At 49.5% G+C, this 19,578-nt stretch overlaps 3 protein-coding genes across 3 annotated transcripts; all 3 read left to right on the top strand.

Moving 5' to 3' along the window:
* Positions 1 to 3,046: 3,046 nt before the first annotated feature.
* On the top strand, positions 3,047 to 3,664 carry FOXG_16767 (uncharacterized protein; the record flags this gene model as incomplete). The annotated part of the gene is made up of 1 exon (XM_018396779.1): positions 3,047 to 3,664. The coding sequence occupies one exon, from the start codon at positions 3,047 to 3,049 to the stop codon at positions 3,662 to 3,664; it is 618 nt and encodes a 205-aa protein (XP_018257547.1).
* Positions 3,665 to 13,393: 9,729 nt separating this feature from the next.
* FOXG_22585 (uncharacterized protein) lies at positions 13,394 to 17,418 on the top strand (the record flags this gene model as incomplete). Its single annotated transcript, XM_018403000.1, has 13 exons — positions 13,394 to 13,579; positions 13,637 to 13,801; positions 14,205 to 14,518; positions 14,575 to 14,849; positions 14,911 to 15,102; positions 15,145 to 15,282; positions 15,336 to 15,371; positions 15,422 to 15,626; positions 15,679 to 16,224; positions 16,277 to 16,691; positions 16,744 to 16,868; positions 16,926 to 17,326; positions 17,381 to 17,418. 13 exons carry the CDS (start codon positions 13,394 to 13,396, stop codon positions 17,416 to 17,418), a joined length of 3,036 nt encoding a protein of 1,011 aa, XP_018257546.1.
* Positions 17,419 to 18,335: 917 nt separating this feature from the next.
* Positions 18,336 to 19,541, top strand: FOXG_16764 (uncharacterized protein; the record flags this gene model as incomplete). The annotated part of the gene is made up of 5 exons (XM_018396778.1): positions 18,336 to 18,442; positions 18,949 to 18,957; positions 19,080 to 19,212; positions 19,316 to 19,366; positions 19,491 to 19,541. 5 exons carry the CDS (start codon positions 18,336 to 18,338, stop codon positions 19,539 to 19,541), a joined length of 351 nt encoding a protein of 116 aa, XP_018257545.1.
* Positions 19,542 to 19,578: the final 37 nt, after the last annotated feature.

The following is a 19,578-nucleotide window of genomic DNA, read 5'->3' as shown; positions in this document are numbered from 1 at the left end:
ATACAGCCTTTTGCAGCTTCTTACCAGGGTGGATATTCTTGAAGCGGTCATCGGAGTCTCAGGTGGATGGATCCTCGTGGGCTGCTAAGAAGAGAGTCCTGATTAATGCTCCCGGGTGGGATAACAGAGCAACATTAGTCTTGTTTCAGATTTAGGAAGCCAAGACTATCCGCAAGCAAAAGATGGATATTCGATCCGGCACGTTGGGTCTACTAAGGAGTTGACGAGCGCGTAATACAGGGCTTCACGATTAACGGCACGAACCTGGTGGATTATTCGGCGGCCCGTGTGAGTCCGTGCTACACTGGAGGAAAAATCTTACAAGGTGAAATTTTCGGGATTATTGCCAAAATTGGTGACTTGCGTTATAGTGGCGCGTTTAGCGACGGTCGTGGCTAGAGATAGGCCGCAGAGAATAGTGACTGTCAGGAAATTAACAAGTTTTATAGTGGGTAAGACCAGGATAATTGATCGGTGTGAGAAGTAGGTTTTTGGATCAAAACTGGGTAAAAGTAGACTTCTAGATGAATGATTTCTTTATTGCTGCCTTTGTTCATCTCGACAAGGTCCCTCTTATATGATATTACCATCCATGTCATATGCTTTGTGCCTTTTCTCATCGCTCGGAGTACCTGATGCCTGATATTCGGGCAATATACAGAGTCTATACTGACTGCATCTCGATTATCATTGTTTGTCCCAAGATCAAGAGACCAATGATCAACGTGTGGATATATGGGCTTGCTCAATCTCAAATAGGAGAAATTTGGGCGAAACCTTCCTAACTCGTCTGACCGGCTTGGCCTTCCTTCTTCGGAGCCCGGAGTCTGCCTAGGACGAGTTAATATTGCGGGGTAATCAACGGCTTCTAAGCCAAGTTGAGAATATCCGAGGTGTTGTCACAAAATTCCGACGACGTGGGCCAGGGTCGACAGGGATACAGGGGATAGAATTTGTACTTGAGCGGAAGCTATCATCACATGTCCGATGGAAAAGTCGACAATAGTTTCCAGAGCCAGAGTAGAGCAGATAGCTTAAGACAATAGATTCAACACGGAAAAGTCAGCGAACGCAATAAATCATCTACCCAGCAAGAAAAAGTGGGAGTAAAGAATGGGATGATGATGCGGCTCTACACTCAACTTATCAGATTAGGATAGAGCACCGATTATGACACGCTAGTCAACTACTTCCTCCACCAAGGAGGGCAACCAACAAGGAGTCCACTAGGCCTGTAAATTTACAAGACGTTTTCATGCACCAATATTCACCATAATCAGCATGCCACTATTATACAGCCTATCAACCATTCAGCATTCATGTAGGGGGCTACATGATTGAAAAACACATACAAAATGAAATGGCGCTATTGAACCACAGGGGGCAACATTGATTGAAAACGAGGGGGGCAACATGTAAAGAAATCCGCCAGGTAAAATAGCCCAAACTAGTATATATTAAAATGCAACATTCAGGTATGTATTTTTTCCAAAGTATGAATTAATATAAGTCCAAATCACAGTGTTGCGATAAGTTTGAAGTTTGGTGATTTTTTTTTGCTGTGGTTGTCGAGATTGAGATTGTGTTATGTGATTGGCCAGACTGCATGGACCGTGCATTTTGGTACAGTAGATTGAGGAGAGACAAGCAGCCATTTGGGGTAGGGGATAGTATGGGAATACCGATTTGCGGTAAGGGTTACCAATCCAAGCCATAATATATTAAAAGCAGATTAACCAACATAGTTAGGTTTCCAGTTCAGAGGGATCCAATGTATTTAAATTCAGTTAGATTTAGATTATGTTATAAGTGTATTATATAATACTATTAATTGCATATATAGTATAACAGTTGTGGCAAGCATTCCGGGATAAGAGGTCTAGCCTCGTTGGTGGGGTTATGTGGCTATCGATAAAGACAGACATAAAGCAATGGAATCCCCTTAAGACCTTAGTTTCTTTATATTTTTTTTATACTTAATTTTACACTCTTTTTGCCTATGCTTAATATCATTAAAACGATTATTTAATTCTCTATCTATTAGTGTATTTCTTATCTCAATTGGAGTCTAATTACTGGAGGAAATTAAGTTGCAATTAAGAGGTATCTCATACCGTCTTCTTTTGTTGTTGTTCTCATCACCTTTAAAATAGGTAATAATCTACTTACTGCTAGTTAACTATAAAAATCTTTTAGTTATAAATGCATATCCTCTTAGTACTGCCTACTTATTAATAGCAGTAAGTAAAGCCTTTTATAAGTTATATATATCTTTTAATAGAAGTATATCATTAGAAAATGTCATTTATGCTATAATAAAGCCTGCACTTAAGGACTATAATTATGGCTAGTAAAAACAGCAATAGGTAAAGCCCCTAAAACCTATAACAGTGGAGTTTGGGCCAAATTAAGGGCTGATATAATCCGCATGCCTATGCGTTTAGGTGTGGAGGCGCGCCTATGCGTGTCCCTATGGGGCCCATATGGATCTGTTTCTATGCCTATTACAGGGCTTCCACGATTGCTCTCGAAAATAGTAATTTATCCACAATTTTGCGTTACAGGGAAAGTCCGTGAATAGCTGGAAAATAGCGAAAACCGGGCTAACCGACGAAAAACTCTAAACCGCATAGTGGTCATTAAACCCGCTACGCATAATAAACTGCCGCTTACACAGGGGAGGTTTGCAGGGTTAAAGGGAGCCTGCAAACTTTAAACAAGCCTTTTAGCCTTGATGGCACTTCACAAGACTGACCACTGCTTACAAACCGCCCCTATACCCATACTCACAGCCGCTTTTCCGTAAGTTAGTAGTGAAAACCTGATGAAACGGATACTGGCAATATTACAAGGCCCTGTATCCGAACTCGGACACGCCGGAACGCGATCGTGTTATTGGAAGCCGTATTTCTAATCAATGTGTAAGCTCGAAAATGACCAAGTATATATTGATTGACAGAATCACTGGCTAAGATGAACTTCACCTTCAGCGACCTACTTCACACTGAACCTTCCAATTACTACATTTATATTTCCTCTCGCAATCATGAGCTATTTGAAAGACTTTGAAACCACTTGGGGGGACCCTAAGAACACGGCAATCACCACCCCAGACTCTGATGTCAATGCAACCGTCGAAAAATACTACATGGTTGATGAGCCCTTTACCTACACCAAAACCCAAGTCTGGGACATGGAAGTCAAAAAGGCTCATCGCCCAGACAAGTACATCTATCAGTATGTGCGTCAAGGAAGCCTCCATACCTTTGATCACCGCAAAGAGGGGCCTTATGAGTACTTCACCCGCATCACCGCCCAAAGGACCTGGAAAAACCCAGAAGAATACGATACCGTCATTGAGCGCGTCTGTCTTGACCATGTCAATCAGGCCGCTTTCTTTCTGGGAACCCCAGAAGTGACGCTTCCTGATGGTACGAAGGTCAAAAGTGGGGAAAAGCAGTCGATTTTCAATGTTGAGCATGCTGTGGCTGGCACTGAAGAGAATCCACTTAATACCTGGCGCATTGTATACTTGACTAATGGCCGAGACGAGAGTCTCATTGAATTATTGAAGCCGTTTCAGCAAGATGTTTTTCTGCAGCCATATAATGAGGTTTACATTCGGGAGGAGCTCGGTCGGGACTTGGTTCGGAAAGATATCTGACATCGCAGCTGCCCTGGACTAGGACAAACATAGTTGCATACGCGCACCTATTCGACGGAGCGGAGGCCGCCGAGGAGGAGTTTCTTAGCCACAACTAGGGACGGATTCACTGCTTCAATGTTCCTCAGGATAATTGAATGTCTCTCTACAAGGAGACTTTAGCATAGAAGCTGGGGCGTTTACCATTGAACCCAACGTTGAATAGAGCTCGATACCTTAGTGTACCGGCTTTTTTGGTGTAGTTTATCTTAAATGGCCGAAATGCAGCGAGTTCCTACGCGCGATATCCTGTACCTCTACCTGGGCGTGATATTTGCCGTTGCCAGAATAGGCAGACCTCAGAATTGGTGATTCGCGCAATACCCTGCATCATAGCCCAGCTGTAGTCAGCCGTTGTAGACCGAGCATGGATTCATGTAGTTTCCATTCTTGATGCTTCAGGTTTGAAAATATGGCCGCCAATGGCCTGACACGTGTTTGCGGCCTCAAAATCCTGCTAAACTTCCATTTAGCTCTTGCTATCCCTAGTGTAACTTAGTAGAGTCCCTAATCTTTTGATATATATCTCGCTGGGCTGCCTATGTCCTCAACCACTGTCCGGCAGACGCAATGGTCGGTCTATGTCTGACACAGTCAGTATAAAGCGAAAGCTTGTCCTAAGGTCAAGGCTCTCGGTACAGAATGCCGGCATACGATAGTGATCCTTGAGAAAGCCGGCTATCTCCCTGTGGCCTAAAAAGTGCTACACCCCATGACCCACCAACACTAAGGCTCACAACGTCGCTTTCAGGCTGAGTGGGAATTAAGGTTTAGGTTTTAATGATAGCCTATCCAGGGGTGCATCCAGCCGTTCCAAACAAGACGTCATTGCCGCGCGGTTGAATGTGGAGCTAGCCCTGACGCTACATGAAGATGATCGACTGGCCGCTTCGCCAGACGTACCATTGTAGCTCGGATAATTCACGAAAGCCAGGTACAGGATTAGCTTGAACCGATGAAACGTATTTGTGACCTCATCCGGAGAAAGAACGTGCGAGTCAAGCATGGTATCGGCCGCGGAGATAAGCTAACCCCGACTCGCGATGCTGGGCCGGGGCATGGCTTACACGCAACGAAAAGAAAGCCCTAGTACTACAGTCCCAAATCAACTCTGGCAGAGTTGATTTTATTGACCCACTTTAAACCTAGCAGGGTTGATTATTGCCGGGGTGCAGAGTTGATTTGACATTAGTGCTGATCGGAACAGGAGTTTAGCCAGAGCGCGACGCGTCCTTTCGCGTAAAGTGCTACAGGGGATAAATCATACTACATCATTATCGAACTTCCCACTTTCATTGAAAGTGGAATCTTTGCAACACTATTGGCTAGTCATCCCTGTCCTTACCCCGCATCCCACTTTCACCTGAAAGAGGACTGTGAATAACAGACCCCCAGCAAAAATGTAAGCCAAAGTGGTGATCTCGTCATTTTATTGGTGGGCTTTGCTTTTTCTTCTCATCCGAGAGTTTCAACTTCAAGCTATACCAATATCCTATACGCGGCGACGCGCGTACGTCGTGTACCCTGGCTGCTGACCTGCGGAGACGTAGGAACCTAACGAATTGAAAACCTTCGTTGCCATCATCTCTTTGGAGATAGCAATCACGACATCGGATCGATCACACCATGAAGAGGCCATTCGAAAGCACTCAGACTGACTATACTGCGGCCACTGGCAGAAGCGAGACGACCCCATGGCTACAGCACACGCGCTGGGCTGAGCTATTCCGTAATAGATCAATCGAAATCATTGCTGCCACGGCGAAGCTATCGGCCTCGCAATGGAGTCGGAAGTACCTACATTTAAGACGTGTCACGAGTATATGCCGTGGCTGGGGAAAAGTGCCTCTTTAGGCGGTAGCCAATGTGTTAATGCAAACCGAGTAGCTGCTCTCTTACTAGGGGAGTTTGAATAAGTAGAAGAGATAGAATATGTATGTATGTATGTATGTATATTTTTCGTCCGGGGGGCCGTAGGCCCCAAAAGTCCCCTACTGGGGCACAGGACGTGCTGAGCTAGAGGAATTACAGTCTATCTATACGCTAATTACAGAGATATTTGGCCCTAACGAGGATTAGTCATCCGCTACGCGAAATTAGTCTTCCCCTCAGAGTCCAATTTCTGCGAACGCGTCAACAAACTGCGCTCTATCCAGCATATCAACAGCACAAATGGCGCATCTTATCAAGCTTGCTACCCGTCAGCGGGATGATCAAGCGCGGCTGATGAATGACAGCCGCAAGGTAAGCCTGTTTTTAGGCGATCGTGAGCCTCTGGACGCGGTTGTCGCGGGGCTGCCTCCGAGTAATCGCAGTCGGATGGAGGGCGTGTCAGCGCCTTCCATTTAGCCGCGAGCATATAAGAAAGAGGAAAGGTGACAAAAGAAACGTGTTGAAAATAAAGGGAGAGAGAGAAAGAGAGACGCGAGTGCTTCTCGAGTCGTGTTCGCCTAGTAACGAGGGCAGATCTTTCCAAAGAACGCGCTGGCCTTGGACAGGTCGATGAATTTGGTGAAGTCTTTTCCTCGTGCTAGATCGACTGCTGCATTTGGTGAGGGGGCCAGCCTCATCCGATGACGAGGCGGTACCTTTCTGCAGTAGAAGATGTGATCCGGTGCTTTGCGTCGGCCACATGAGCAGACCAGGCGTGCGTCGACATGGTCGAGTCTTTCGTGGTATGCGGCGAAGTCCCCGTGGAGGGACCTCGCTGCTAGCAGATGGTGCAAGGCTGCGCGCGGGAGCGAGAGCTCCGGCGGACAGCCTGTGGTCGCCTTGAGATTGAGTCTCTTGTACTGCTCAGGAGCGGAGGCAGACCACCACGCCTCGAATGCTTCTCTCGGTTTTTGTTTTGCGATCCTTCGCAGATAAGCCAGCGTGGGCTGAGCGCCTTCGGGTTCGGGGAGTGATGATGCTGCTTTTGCCAGCTTGTCGGCCTGTTCGTTGCCAAGGATGTCGGAGTGTCCTGGTACCCAACGGACCTGGATGGTGCCATGTGACGCTCCCAAGGCCTGGAAGTCGAGAAAGACGTCTTGAGAGGAGTCAGAGGGTGTGCCTCGTAAGCACGCGGCGGCCGCGAGGTTATCTAGGCATATGTAAATGTTCTGTGTTGCTAATGCTCGCAGGTTTAGAGCAGCCTTCAGGCCCTCTAACGCCCCGGTAGCTTCAGCATCGAAAACCTCGGCGGGTCCAAGGCGACCCGATCCGTCAAAAATGGGGGTATTGTTCTGATGAATGGTGAAGCCGTAGCTGGCAGCCCCTTCTGAGGACAGAGAGCCATCCGAGTACACCACCAAGGTGAGCGGGTCGAGCTTCTCGACCCAGCGGGAAAAGGCGGCGGCCGATTTCTCTTTAGACGCTGTCTGCAGCGGAGGCATCTGTTCTTGATGGAAGCGTCGCTGGGCGAGCTTCGGCCGCGTACAGGGTGCAAGGAGTTCGTCTGTACGTCGAAGGCGTATCCTGAAGCTGCTATCTGCCTGTATTTGATATTTTCGTTTGATGAGGTCGTGGTAAGTAGGTTGTCGGGGCGGGCGCGTTCGGATCGCCAGAGGATGAGCCTCATCCAGCGATTTGAGTCGTGCGGAGAACCTAAGTCGCCTCGCGTCGAGCACTTGATCGACTGGTGGTATCCCGCTTTCTCTGTGGAGGACGGTGATGGGTGTCGTCTTCCAGACGGGAAGAATGGCCTTCATAGCCTGTTTCATGGCCTTTGTCATTATTTGCACGAGATGCTGGTTACTCGATGGTAGATCTTTCGTAGGATGGGTCCACCGCGGCCTCGTCTTGCCCGGGTACCACGCCTCTGAGCCGTGGAGCAGCACTGGCTCGGCACATGCTCTGACGGCGCCTCGCACGGCGCTCGGTAGAGGGCCGTGTACCGTGTTGGTGAGCCCCCGCAAATGATAAGCCACTGCCTTTGCTTTGGCCGCCCACTTTTCGACATGAAGTCGAAAAGATAGTCTGCTATCCAACCAAATACCAAGCCAGCGTAGAGCTGGTTCAGGGTGTTTCTCGACATCGCCGTGGCGTACTGCCGGCGCAGTCCTGAGTTTGCTGCGGGAGAAGTGCATAACTTCGGTCTTCTTCGTGTCGAAGGACACGCCATTCTCTGCGCCCCATCGCACCATCTCGGCGATGGAACTAGATGCCATGGCAGAAGTCTCGTCTACTGTGTCGCCTATGGACAGGATGGCCGTGTCGTCTGCATAGCCGAAGCGACCCTGAGGGTTCCCTAATCGATAGATTGGCTCAGTGTAGAGCAGAAAGAGGATTGGCGATACCGGCGACCCCTGAGGGAGGCCGCACTGAAGGGGAGAAGAGGGCGTGACTGTGTCTTGGTACCTGACACGCGCCGACCGGCCGCCCATGAAGGAGCCGGCCCAGCGAGCCAGATGATTAGGCCAGCCTTGCTCACGAAGACGCAGGACGAGCCTGTTGCGCATGACGGTGTCGAAAGCACCTTGGATGTCCATTGTGACTAGAGTCGCCACCTTCTTGCGTGCAAACGCTTCTTCAATATCATGGACCAGAGCAGTTACCAAGTCTGTTGCCGACCTCTTGGGGAGCGCCCCAGCTTGCTGCGGATGAAGGACGCTGTAGTGAACGGCTGCCCAGGCTAGGCGGCGCGCGATCAGTCATTCTAGTCCCTTACCAAGACAGGAGAGCAGTGAGATGGGTCGCCATGCTCGTGGTTCGGTAAGGTCTCTCCGTCCCGGTTTCGCGATCATGACCACCTCCGCCTCCTTGAATGGTTTTGGATGATGGCCTATGGTAAGGCATCTTTCGAAGAGACGACGGACGTGTGTACCGATGGCATGCCATACTGCTTCAAGAAGTTTGACTGTGATGTTGTCTGACCCTGGGGATGTATTGCCTGTGTGACAAGTCGCATATTGCGCCTCCTCCAGAGAGATTTCGGGAGAGAATGGGATCGATCTAGGTGGGAATACTGGCGTCCATGCGTTTGCGATGTCGTCCTCCGCAGTTCTTCGTTCAAGCGTGGCCTGTCGGAGTGCGTTGGCTTTATCCATCTGGCTTTCGTACACGACGTTATCGACCTGTAGAGGTGGCGGCTGGAAGGCTCCTGGGGACTTTAGCCACCGGACAGCTTTGAAAACATCGCTACTGCTGGAGAAGCCATCGATGAGGTTACGCCAATAGCGCCTCTTGGCCCGACGGACCACACGATGAAAGCCTCTTTTGGCGATCTGAACGTCCTGGTTGAAGCCGAGTGGGTAGCTTCTTCTGATGGCTCGAAAAGCAGCCGCGGCGTCGGCGCACTCCTCTGTCCACCAGGGAGCCGGGCGTCCGCCTTTCCGCGCAGGCCTCCCAGACGCTTTTGCTGCTGATGTTAGTAGACTCACAAGTGAAGAGGCAAGCTCGTCCAGCTCCTCGGGGGTCGAGTCTGTCAGGGGGATTCCTGTAGCGCCAAGCTCTACGATCTCGACGAATCGTTTAAGCTCGTCTTCCGTCGTCACTCGAATCTTGCCTGGCTGCACCGGAGTCGATCTGACGTCTGGGAAAGTCAGGCTGAGCGTGAAGTGGTCAGAGCTGGTGGCGAGATGGTCCTCGACGATAGCTTCAGCAAGTGGTAGGTTAGTAAAGGCAAGATCGATTGTGTTGCCGTACGGGTTTGTTGGGATGTCTAAAGTGTTGAGAAGGCTGAGGTCATTCTCAGACACCCATCCTGCTATCTCTTGGCCCCGGTTCGTAGTTTGGCCTGTTTGCCAGCTACGATGTCTGGCATTGAAATCGCCAGCTACGAGGCAACGTTCCGGGACAGACCATTGAAATAGCGTGTCTAGGGCGTCCCTCTCGTCGTTCTGACGATAGAAGTTGACGATCGTCAGCTCGTTGATTGTGAGCAAAAGGATATCACGAGTCTGAAAAGGCCGAATCTGGTCAGCAGGAAGTCTTGGGTCTCGTCGGACATATGTCATCACTCTAGGCCGAGTGTCGTTGCTGTTCCACATGTCGACCGGCGTAAATGTGTCGTATGCAGGATGAGTCTTCGTTAAAGTGCGGGTCTCTGTGTGAGCCGTCCACGGCTCTTGCAAGAGCACAACGTCATATTGTTCCGAGTCGGCCAGCGCCAGAGCGCAGTCGTGGGCCGGAGGGATCTTGCCGACGTTGGCCTGGAAGATCCTGAGCGGCTTCCTGCCGTTCTTTCGTGTTTGAGAATATCTATTCCTGGCCATGCGAGCGATTAATGAGAACTATTCGGCGCTTTCGCGGTGAGCCTGGTCTGGGCTGTTCGGGTTCTTCCTCTGCTTCATAGCCAGCATGAGGGGTCGTGGCTACCATGATACACGAAGGTGCTCCTGATACAGCTGGGCTTGGAGCACGAGCGTTCGGTCGTTCTTGTGATGTGACATCCTCGTTTTGTCGCTCAGCCATGCCCTGCTGGGCTTCCTGATGCGATCCCGACTGTGGTTCTTGGTGTCGTTGTCGGTATGTCTCCGCACCAACGGCCCTGACATGTTTTCGTTGCTCTTTAGTCAGTCGGCGGAGCACGCCGTGCACTGTCTTTGGCCGAGCTGGGCACCTACGGAAGTTGGCTTGGTGGGGGCCCAAGCAGTTGACGCACTGTTCTGGTGCGATACAATCGTCTACGAGGTGGCCGGTCTCACCACAGCATCGGCAAACTGGCTGTCTGTGACAGTTGCGGGCAAAATGGTGGCCCCAGCACTTCTCACATTGTCTAGGTCGGTCGGTTTTGTCAACAAGTCTCGCTGCGCTACTGCCGAAAAGAGACCAGAATCTTTTTGTGGGCTTCAGAAAGGACACAAGTAGGGCCTTGGTCAAGGGGTTATCCGAGAATTGTCTTCCGGTACGTACGTCAATGGGCTTGAGCCCAGTCTGGATTTCTATCTCGTCGCTGACAACGCTGTCACTATCCACCTCATTTCCGTAAAAGTCAGACAGTCTTGTAGGAACGTCTGAGACCACATAGGTGAACCATTCCTTGTTCGTTTCTACTGCTGTAGCTCCCAGTTCAGCGGCCCACTCAGCCTGCTTTTCTACCAGAAAGTCGCGTGTTGCCAAGTCGGCAGCCAGGACGGCCCATCCGGACCGGACCTGGAACACCTGCCGGATCTTGTCTGAGACAGCGCCGAGCTTCTCCCGGATCAGAGTCCGGATGGCATAGCTACTGTGGGCCCTGGCCGGAGCTCCGGCTTCTAGACGGATAAAGACGCGGAGGTCTTGTCGGGGTGGGGCGATGGTCTGTTGCCCTTGGCGATGAGGTGGATCTGTTTGTCGGCCTTTATGTTGTTGTTGTCTGTAGGTCAGACGGTCATGGTCAGTGGGAGGCGCGGCAGCGGCCACGCTGCTGTATGTAGGCTTGGGGGTCACAGGTCCGGAGCAGGAGAGCTCTCGTTTCCAAAAACCGAGGAAATTATTGGCAAATTGCTGAGCGAAGCGTCGTTGCGGTCCGGTGACGAATTGCTGGGCCGCTTCTTCAAACTTGGTACAGAAGGCCCGGAACACCATCAGCTTGGTGTTGTACTCTTCCGCGTGTTCTCGCGCGAGATCGTTGGCTGATTCAACGATAGAGATTGGTTGTTGTTCAAACGTGGATACGGGACTGGCACGCCCAGCTCCTTCCGTAGCTGTGGTGGTGGTGGCGGCGGCGTTGAGTGGTGAGGATGGTGTCTGAGCCATCCGGCCGGGAGCAGGTGAAACACCAATAGTGCCGTTGACGACTACCGGACTGTTCTGTAAGAGGGCTGCACGGGCTCCCCGGTTCAGGTTGATGGGAGTGTGGATCCCCAGATCGAAGGGATCCAAGGCAGCGGGCGGGATCGTCGTAGACGACGCCATCGCCGCAGTTTGCGACTGCGCGAAGCGCAGATTGGAATGTTTGTTGTGCACTTGTTAAGGATTTAGGTGTAGACAGGGCCACTTTCTTAACACTCGTATGCCAAGAAAGTGTGATGACAAAGGAAGGTGCGACAACATTATCAGAGCTGGATAGATTGAGGCATAGGGTAGGCAGGATTGCCCAGGAAATTGCTCTCTTAGGGATAAAGTCTTTATCGATCTGAAGAAAAAATTAGATGGCAAGCATTCTAGGGGGAGCTTTATACTGGCTGCAGTCATGTTCTTTTTGCTTTTATTAATTGTCATTTAGTACTATTACTTTAAGCTCTAAGTTACCTTGCGCACTCAATGCCTCCCATGCCAACAGATAAGACAATTTATGTGTATCTGCCGAGCGCCTAAATTTCATTATGTCAGTTCTTGATATGTTTTTCTTCTTAGAAGGATATAAGCTCATCAGCAGCCTGGGATGTGCGGGAAATGCGTCGACAGCGACCGAGAAGTGATGCTCGCCTTTGATCAGATTGACCCAGCACACAGAGTTGATCTGCTAAGCGCCTCTTTCTTTTATGTTTGTTCTTTAAATTCATAGTATCCGCTACGATGAATCCCCACTTCCTGCCACATAATCAGAGGTATCGATGAGGATACTGTCTTAGCCGAGCACTTGCTCTCATAGGGAAACGAAGTTCCGCATCGAAGCTATAGAGCCTCCAGACTGCGCTCGACGCCGCCATTCGGGCTTTCAGCAACGCGACGGCCTCACCTCGTGGCACCGGAGCATTTGATGTAAGTGCTTCGATGTCACGGCATTGTCCGTTACACTAGCCAGCCTGTTAGCAAAGGATGATGATATAGAGGCTTGTGCACTCAGAGCGATATGGGATTAAGGTTCTGTTGCGCAGCCTCACGTATTAAAGCCTGCATAACTGACATTTGCTGATAATAGTACTTAAGGAGCTGATATACAGCCTCAGGCATTTATGGAGTTTGCCGAAAATCGTTGTTAAGGTGTTGACACACGATGACGATGAACGGTTTCCTACACATGCCAGGTAAAAATCTTGCTTGACATGAAATGGAAAGCCCTAGGGGTCAATCTAGAGAAACACCAATGCAAGCCATTTCTATTTGATGCAGTCATTAAACACGGTCGTCGTGATGCACAAGCCGCCACTGATGATCATCATTCGCCAGTAGGAGCTCGAAGAATACGACATCCTTACTCTTCGGCATGTGCCGAATTCTCTTGCATTGACTCTTTGGAAAATTTGAATCACATGTCTGTGTAGGCGAACCTTATCTAACATTTGACTTTGGTGAGTTTGGCAAGAACCGTAAGGTTCATGCTAGGTCAAAACCGTATAGATGACATAAAATCCGTTGGATTGACTAATTCTGACGGTATTTCCTTCTGCTGTAAGATTAGATTTGGCGAGTAAGATAGAAATAGGTCTGGTAAGCTGGCGTGATTTTATTATGATGGTTGGATCTCAACTGATATCTCCGCTGCTACGCTTGGACTGTCAGCTCAGCCATGCAAGGGTAATGTGTAATCCGAGTTTCCTAAAAGCTGCGCACGGACGCCAGTTCAAGTCCCAACGATGGTGCTTAACCGGGACTGTTTCCGGCTCTCTCGAGGTGGCAAGCCTCGGGGACAGCCTTCAATCACTCAGGTCCTAGACAGCACTATGACACAGGTAGAAGGACTCAAGGGCTTGCATGTGAAAATCATGTGAATCTGTACCTTCTGAATTATGTTTTTATATCTCCCTGAGCCTTCGCATCTGGGACACAAAGCCCCAACTTAGGCTTCAACTACGATATTCTGCCGTCTGAATAGCAACCTCAAAAGCATCTAACATCGAGGATATGGCCGCAAACAAAAGCGAGGCGGGCAACGCACGAGATGTACAGACGAACTTGGCTGATCTTCTCAATGAAGTTCGTCGCGACATCCTCAGTCAGGCTGGCCGCATCGGGCCGGACTTGCGTATTCTTCATGGCGCGACCGAGGCAGCCTTAGCCGGTGGCATAGTAGATGATCGCAAGTACCTGGTACGTCCTCTTAGCTTGTTGCGTTCTTGAGCGAAACAGTAGTGACTGTTGGCATAGGTTGAAAACATCATGCAACTCGCTGCATCGCTACCCAACGGTTCCAGGGCTAGGGATGACCTCAACGCGGCGTTCATTAAGAGGTTGTGGGATAACCTACGGCATCCGCCCCTTTCCTACCTAGGTGACGAGTTCAGGTACCGTGCCGCTGACGGGTCCAATAACGTAAGGCTTAATCCAAAGTTCTTCTGACACATATGGAGCTTCCATCACTAATTCCATAGAACATTTTATACCCTCACCTCGGCGCGGCGGGAAGTCACTACGCTCGAAGCGTGGTGCCGAAACACAAACGGACTTCTATCCTTCCTGATCCATCTCTTATCTTTGACAGTCAGCATTTTTCCTTAGGTAATATTAAATCCCGGACGCAGGCTTACATGCCGTAGGTCTCTTGGCCCGAAACGGCTCTGCAAAGGAGAATCCCAGCAAAGTATCAAGCTGTCTCTTCTATCTTGCAACTGTTTTAATTCATGGTATGCAAAAATATGAAATCCTCGTGGGGTGTAAGCGATAAACTGACATGCTTATATATCTCTTCCATACCGATGAGAAAGACATGAACAAGTTGAGGAACTCATCATACCTTGACCTGTCACCTCTCTACGGTAAAAACATGGAAGAGCAAGCCAAGGTTAGGACTTTCAAGGATGGGCGACTGAAGAATGATGTCTTTTCCGAGGACAGACTTCTAACACAACCTCCTGGCGTTTGTGCTCTGATGATCGCCTTCAATCGTTTCCATAACTACGTAGTCAGAGAATTGGCGACCATCAATGAGGACAGGCGTTTTAGCTTCGCTGAAGGCGTGACGCACGGCCATCCAGATTACGATAAAGCGCAGCTGAAGCGCGACAACGATCTGTTCCAGACAGGAAGACTGTAGGTTCCTTGCCCTCAATCAAGGGATACATTCAGCTAATTTCGCTGCTCTGCAGTGTCACATGTGGTCTCTATGTGAATATCATCGTGTCAGACTATCTCCGCACTATTCTGAATCTCAACCGAAATCCCATCGCTTCTGACTGGAAACTCGATCCTCGAGACGATTTTAGTGAAATCTTCGATTCGCAGGGAACTCCTCGGGGAATCGGGAATCAGGTAAGCGTCGAATTTAACATGATATACAGGTGGCACAGCGCCGTGAGTAGGCAAGACGAAGCCTGGGCGAATGGGTTTTTCAAGGAAGTATTCGGTCCCAATGCCAACCCTGGTAAGACATTTGCAGCTCCGCAAGAATCTTGGCCATAACACTAACGGCATACGTCCTTAAGACACCATGTCCACCGACGAATTCCTGCAAGGGCTCCGCAAATGGAGCTGGAGTCTGCCGGGAGATCCGGAGAAGTGGACCTTTGGTGGCCTTACCCGGCTAGAAGATGGAAGATTTCCAGATGCCGAGCTGGTTCGGCTTCTCCAGACAGGAACTGAGAATGTTGCCGGCAAGTATTCATGCAATGGGCTTGGTTCGTGCCGAGTAGTTAAGCTTACAAATATCTCTTCATTAGGAGCATTTGGAGCTAGAAATATTCCCCATGTCTTCAAGGCCTTAGAGGTCTACGGGATACAGCAAGGACGGCAATGGGGTTTGGCAACGTTGAATGAATTTAGGCTATTCTTCAAGCTGAAGCCATACACGACTTTTGGTTAGTCTGCAGCCATGCGTATATGAGATGTAACCCATGCTGATTCTGCCTAGCGGACATGAATTCGGATCCGTCTATCGCCGAAGCGCGTAAGATTATGATTTGCGGTTGATGGGATGGCGCTAACTCCAGATAATAGTGGAGGCGATGTATGGGCATCCAGACAATGTCGAACTCTATCCAGGGCTTCTAGCTGAAGAGACAAAGAAGCCCATGGAGCCGGGCTCTGGATTATGTCCTGGATTCACTACCTCTTTTGCAATCATGTCCGATGCTGTCGCACTCGTCCGCGGTGATAGGTTTTACACCGTTGACTACAGCCCATCAAACCTAACCAGCTTCGGGTAAGGCGCCTGATTCAAAATTATTGTCTACAATACTCTGACATGGAAGCAGTTATACGGAGGTTAGTTCTGATTTTGACGTTGCTGGTGGCGGAATGATGTACAAGCTCTTGATGCGGGCTTTCCCTGGGTGGTACCGCGCAAATAGCGTCTACGCTCTATATCCTTTCACTACACCTGAAGCAAACTTTGAAGTATTCAAGAAGCTCGGCACCTCCCAGGACTTTGACTTCAACAAGCCTTCATTCATTGGGCCACCCACTCCGATAACTTCGTGGCAGGGGGTGGTGGATGTGCTCAGTGACCAGGAGCATTTTCATGTGCCATGTGAGATATCCCTACGTAATTCTAACCTGTCTGCTGAGGCTCACAATTCAGCAGGGGGCAATCACACGTTCCAACTGACCCACCATGACTACATGCTCAGCGGAGACACCCCAACGAATACCGAACAAAGAGGCTTTGTCAAACAGTGCCTCTACAGTCCAGAGAGCGGCCTCGAGGAAGTGAGACACTTTTACGAGTCCATCACCGCCGAGCTGTTTCGCCAGCATAGCCGCAAGGTCGGTGAATCTTACCAGGTGGACATAGTAAGAGAGTAAGCGCGAGAGTCGAAATCGTCCCGGTTGTTGAGCTAATAACGTCTAAAGCATTGGAAACCTTGCTCACGCCCATTTTACCTCGCAATTCTTTGGCATTCCTCTCCAGGAATATGGGGCAGGATCCGATAGCTACACAGCTAGGGCGCTGAGCGATGTACTCGCTAATCTCTTCGGTTACGTCTTCCTCGACTTGGACACTGCGGCGTCATACAAGAATCGCGTTGTAGCTGCAGCAGAGACGAAAAGTCTTGGCGAGAAGATGCAAACCACGGTTGCGGGGATCAAAGCGCAACGCTTCCCTTCCCTGCGTCATATGCTTCGAATAGCCTCCAGTGACGGAGTTCTAAGAAGCTATGGCGTGGAACTAATCGATAGACTGCTCGAGTCTGGAAAAGGCGTCGATGAGGCTGTGTGGACAATTATTCCCACTGCTGCTGCAGCATGTGCTACCCAGGCACAGGGTGTGAGTAACTGATTTCCATGGCGAATATTTGTGGATCTAATTGGAATCCCAGTGGGCTCAGATGATTGACTTGTACTTGTCTGACAAGTACTACTCTCATTGGCCTGCGATCCAGAAGCTTGCGATGTCGGACGAGCCGGAAGCCTTTGAGAAATTGAAGAAGTACGCCCTGGAAGGGTATGTGTCTCATTTCCACTTGCCCCATACAGTAAGAGCATTGCTTACAGATGACAGCTTCCGCCTCTCCACTCCAGCCTTCGGGCTTCTCCGAACCGTCGTTGCAGACAAAGCTGACTTGAGAGACGGCCCTCGCGTTGTATCGGTGAAGAAGGGTGACACCATATTCACTGATTTTGTGACCGCTGGTCTGGACGCTACCAAGTTTCCCGATCCATACGAGATCAAGCTAGACCGGCCAGATGATCTGTACATCCACCACGGCTGGGGCCCTCATGCATGTCTCGGTCGCCCGATTGTGACCGTTGCCGGTGCCAGCATGCTGCGCGTGTGTGCTCGGCTGGGTAACCTTAGACGAGCGCCAGGTCAGGCCGGAGAGATGAAGAGCAAAAGAGTAAATGATGCATTCAAGGTGTACTTGGCTGAGAATGGGAGCAAGTGGGGACCTTTTCCTGTTTGTGAGTTATCTTGAACCCCTAGCGCAGAATTGGCCAATACTGACTCGTCGTTAGCCAAAAAGGTCGTCTTCGACAAGACCACCGAAATGTGAGACAGGTTTGGAGGTTCTGACGCTTCCAAACTAGTACAACAGCTAGTTTTACTTGATACGCGGCGCACCGATCCTTGCTGCCCAGGCGTACTCCGTCGTGAACCAAAGATGGACTGATTCATGGCTTGTCGAGCGTATTTCTCTCCCTTTGTGATCCTAGATTGGATAGTATCTCTTTCACTTCGCCCTTCAGTACGCAATACCTGGTGTCTGTGAAGTGTGCCGGCGTCAAGCACTCGCTTGAGATTGATGTCTTTATAATTCAGCGGAGAGAGGCCAAGCGTGCCGTTGAGCGTGAGGAGGAACATACGAATGAATGAGCGAATGAACTCAGAGCCACGAGGCTAGGCTATTTGCAGTTCTCACATGCTTACCTGTACACTCATTGGTCCCATCTCGCTTAACCTTTTGTGCCAGGCCTACTGCGGACAGTATGCATCGTAACTCGTTCAATTATCACCCTTCAGGCCGGTGCACGCGTCGTGTCTTCCTTCCTCAATTGCATTCCCCTCCAACTCTGGCTTTTAAGTCTCTCTTGATAACCTATAGGTCACAACCACCCTCCCCTCTTTTCTTCCTTAATACCTATATAACCTAAGACCAGACCGGACTAGACCAGTATTAAAATGGCAAGACCCGGACCAATTGAACAGCCTGGGTCACATCGTATCACTAAGGCTGCTCTGACACACAAGCTGTGTGACCTACAATATCAGACGTAGATGAAACAGATCGTGCGGCACGCCCGTTACAGCTGACGAATACGACCCTATCCAATGGAGGATACAACAGACCAACCTCAGTCAATCATTAAGTTAGAAATCAAGAGCTTTAACACAGAGTCAAAATTCCGCGTTAAAGTGTGACATTAAGAGAATCAGTGCGGATAATTCCAATAGCACGGCCTTACAGGCAACATGTTCTGCCAACAACAAATCCATAGTCAGTTGCTTCTCGAGAAGGGCGCCGACGTCAAATTGAAGTGGTCAGTGCGAACGCCGACCCCCTCCTCCATGCGGAGAGTGTATGACAGCGGAGAAAGGACAACCGATGCAAATATATTAATGTATTGCCATATGGAGTGGGCAGCCAACAAGGCCGTAGTAGTGGATGGTGACGCATAGCCTCTGTAAATATTGCGTAATAAACAAAGGCCACTTTTGGAACTAATACCCGCCTTTGTACTCCGTAGATACTGGTAAAAGCCATTTTTAGCACCCCCTTGTACCATGGGGCAAGTTAAGCCAGGACCTTGTCCAGTCCGCTCCGGGTCGCCCAATTTGTCTCCACCTGACAAAGAGCCTCAACCCTGTCTCAACGACATCCACTGCCGAAGTATCAGCGGAAGGAAATGGGATGAGCTAGGCCTTATAAAATTAGCCTACTTAACCATGGAAATATGGAATAGCATGCAGCACTAGTTTAAGACTTGTAGCAATCTATACTCTTCTATCCCTATTTAATAAAGCAGAGATTTTATATCTAGTCTAAGTTTTAAACCTTATAACTGACATTCTTTTCGGTCGCTAGTAAGCCAAAGTGAGTGGAACTTCCCACTCCCAGGCCATCACATGTCAGTAACATCTGCTTGTAGGGCAGTACACCCCACCCCCCAGCTAAACAGCCATAATCTATGGTTTGAATTATTAAAACCTTAATAGCAGTTTGAGCTCGCAGTTTAAAGGTAGTCCAACTGAATTTGCAGTCTTCAAGTCTATCCCTGCAAGTGTTGACACAAGGGGCATCATAACACGAGAAGACTTGTTGTGGTTCGGCTTCACGTGGAGGTTGAAGGTGGGCTGGCTGAATTTCTTTTACACACTTCTGAATCTTAATGGTGTTGAGAGTTTACGTGCATTACAGTCACATTAGGAAGGGAGCTTGGCACTCGATGTAGTCCTACTGTTGGAGGTGCAACGAGGCCCTCAACAGGTTCTATCTTCGTAACGTACGTCTGTATCAATACCTCAATACACTGGACATCTTCATGCTATGGCAAACCAGTAGCAGTAAAAGCATAAGATACGGGAATATAGTTCATTGCCCTAAATATGTCTAATGATCCCCAACAGCGTCAGACACGGCTCACCTTGGATGGAGATTGGGACAACGAGGCTGGCTGAGATAACGGTGGCGCTGTAAGCTGACTCTTCTACAAGT

This window comes from Fusarium oxysporum, chromosome 15 (genome assembly GCF_000149955.1).
Source record: "Fusarium oxysporum f. sp. lycopersici 4287 chromosome 15, whole genome shotgun sequence".
Taxonomy (NCBI): domain Eukaryota; kingdom Fungi; phylum Ascomycota; class Sordariomycetes; order Hypocreales; family Nectriaceae; genus Fusarium; species Fusarium oxysporum.
Note: the sequence above shows the minus strand (reverse complement) of the source record. Positions and strands in the feature narration are given on the sequence as shown.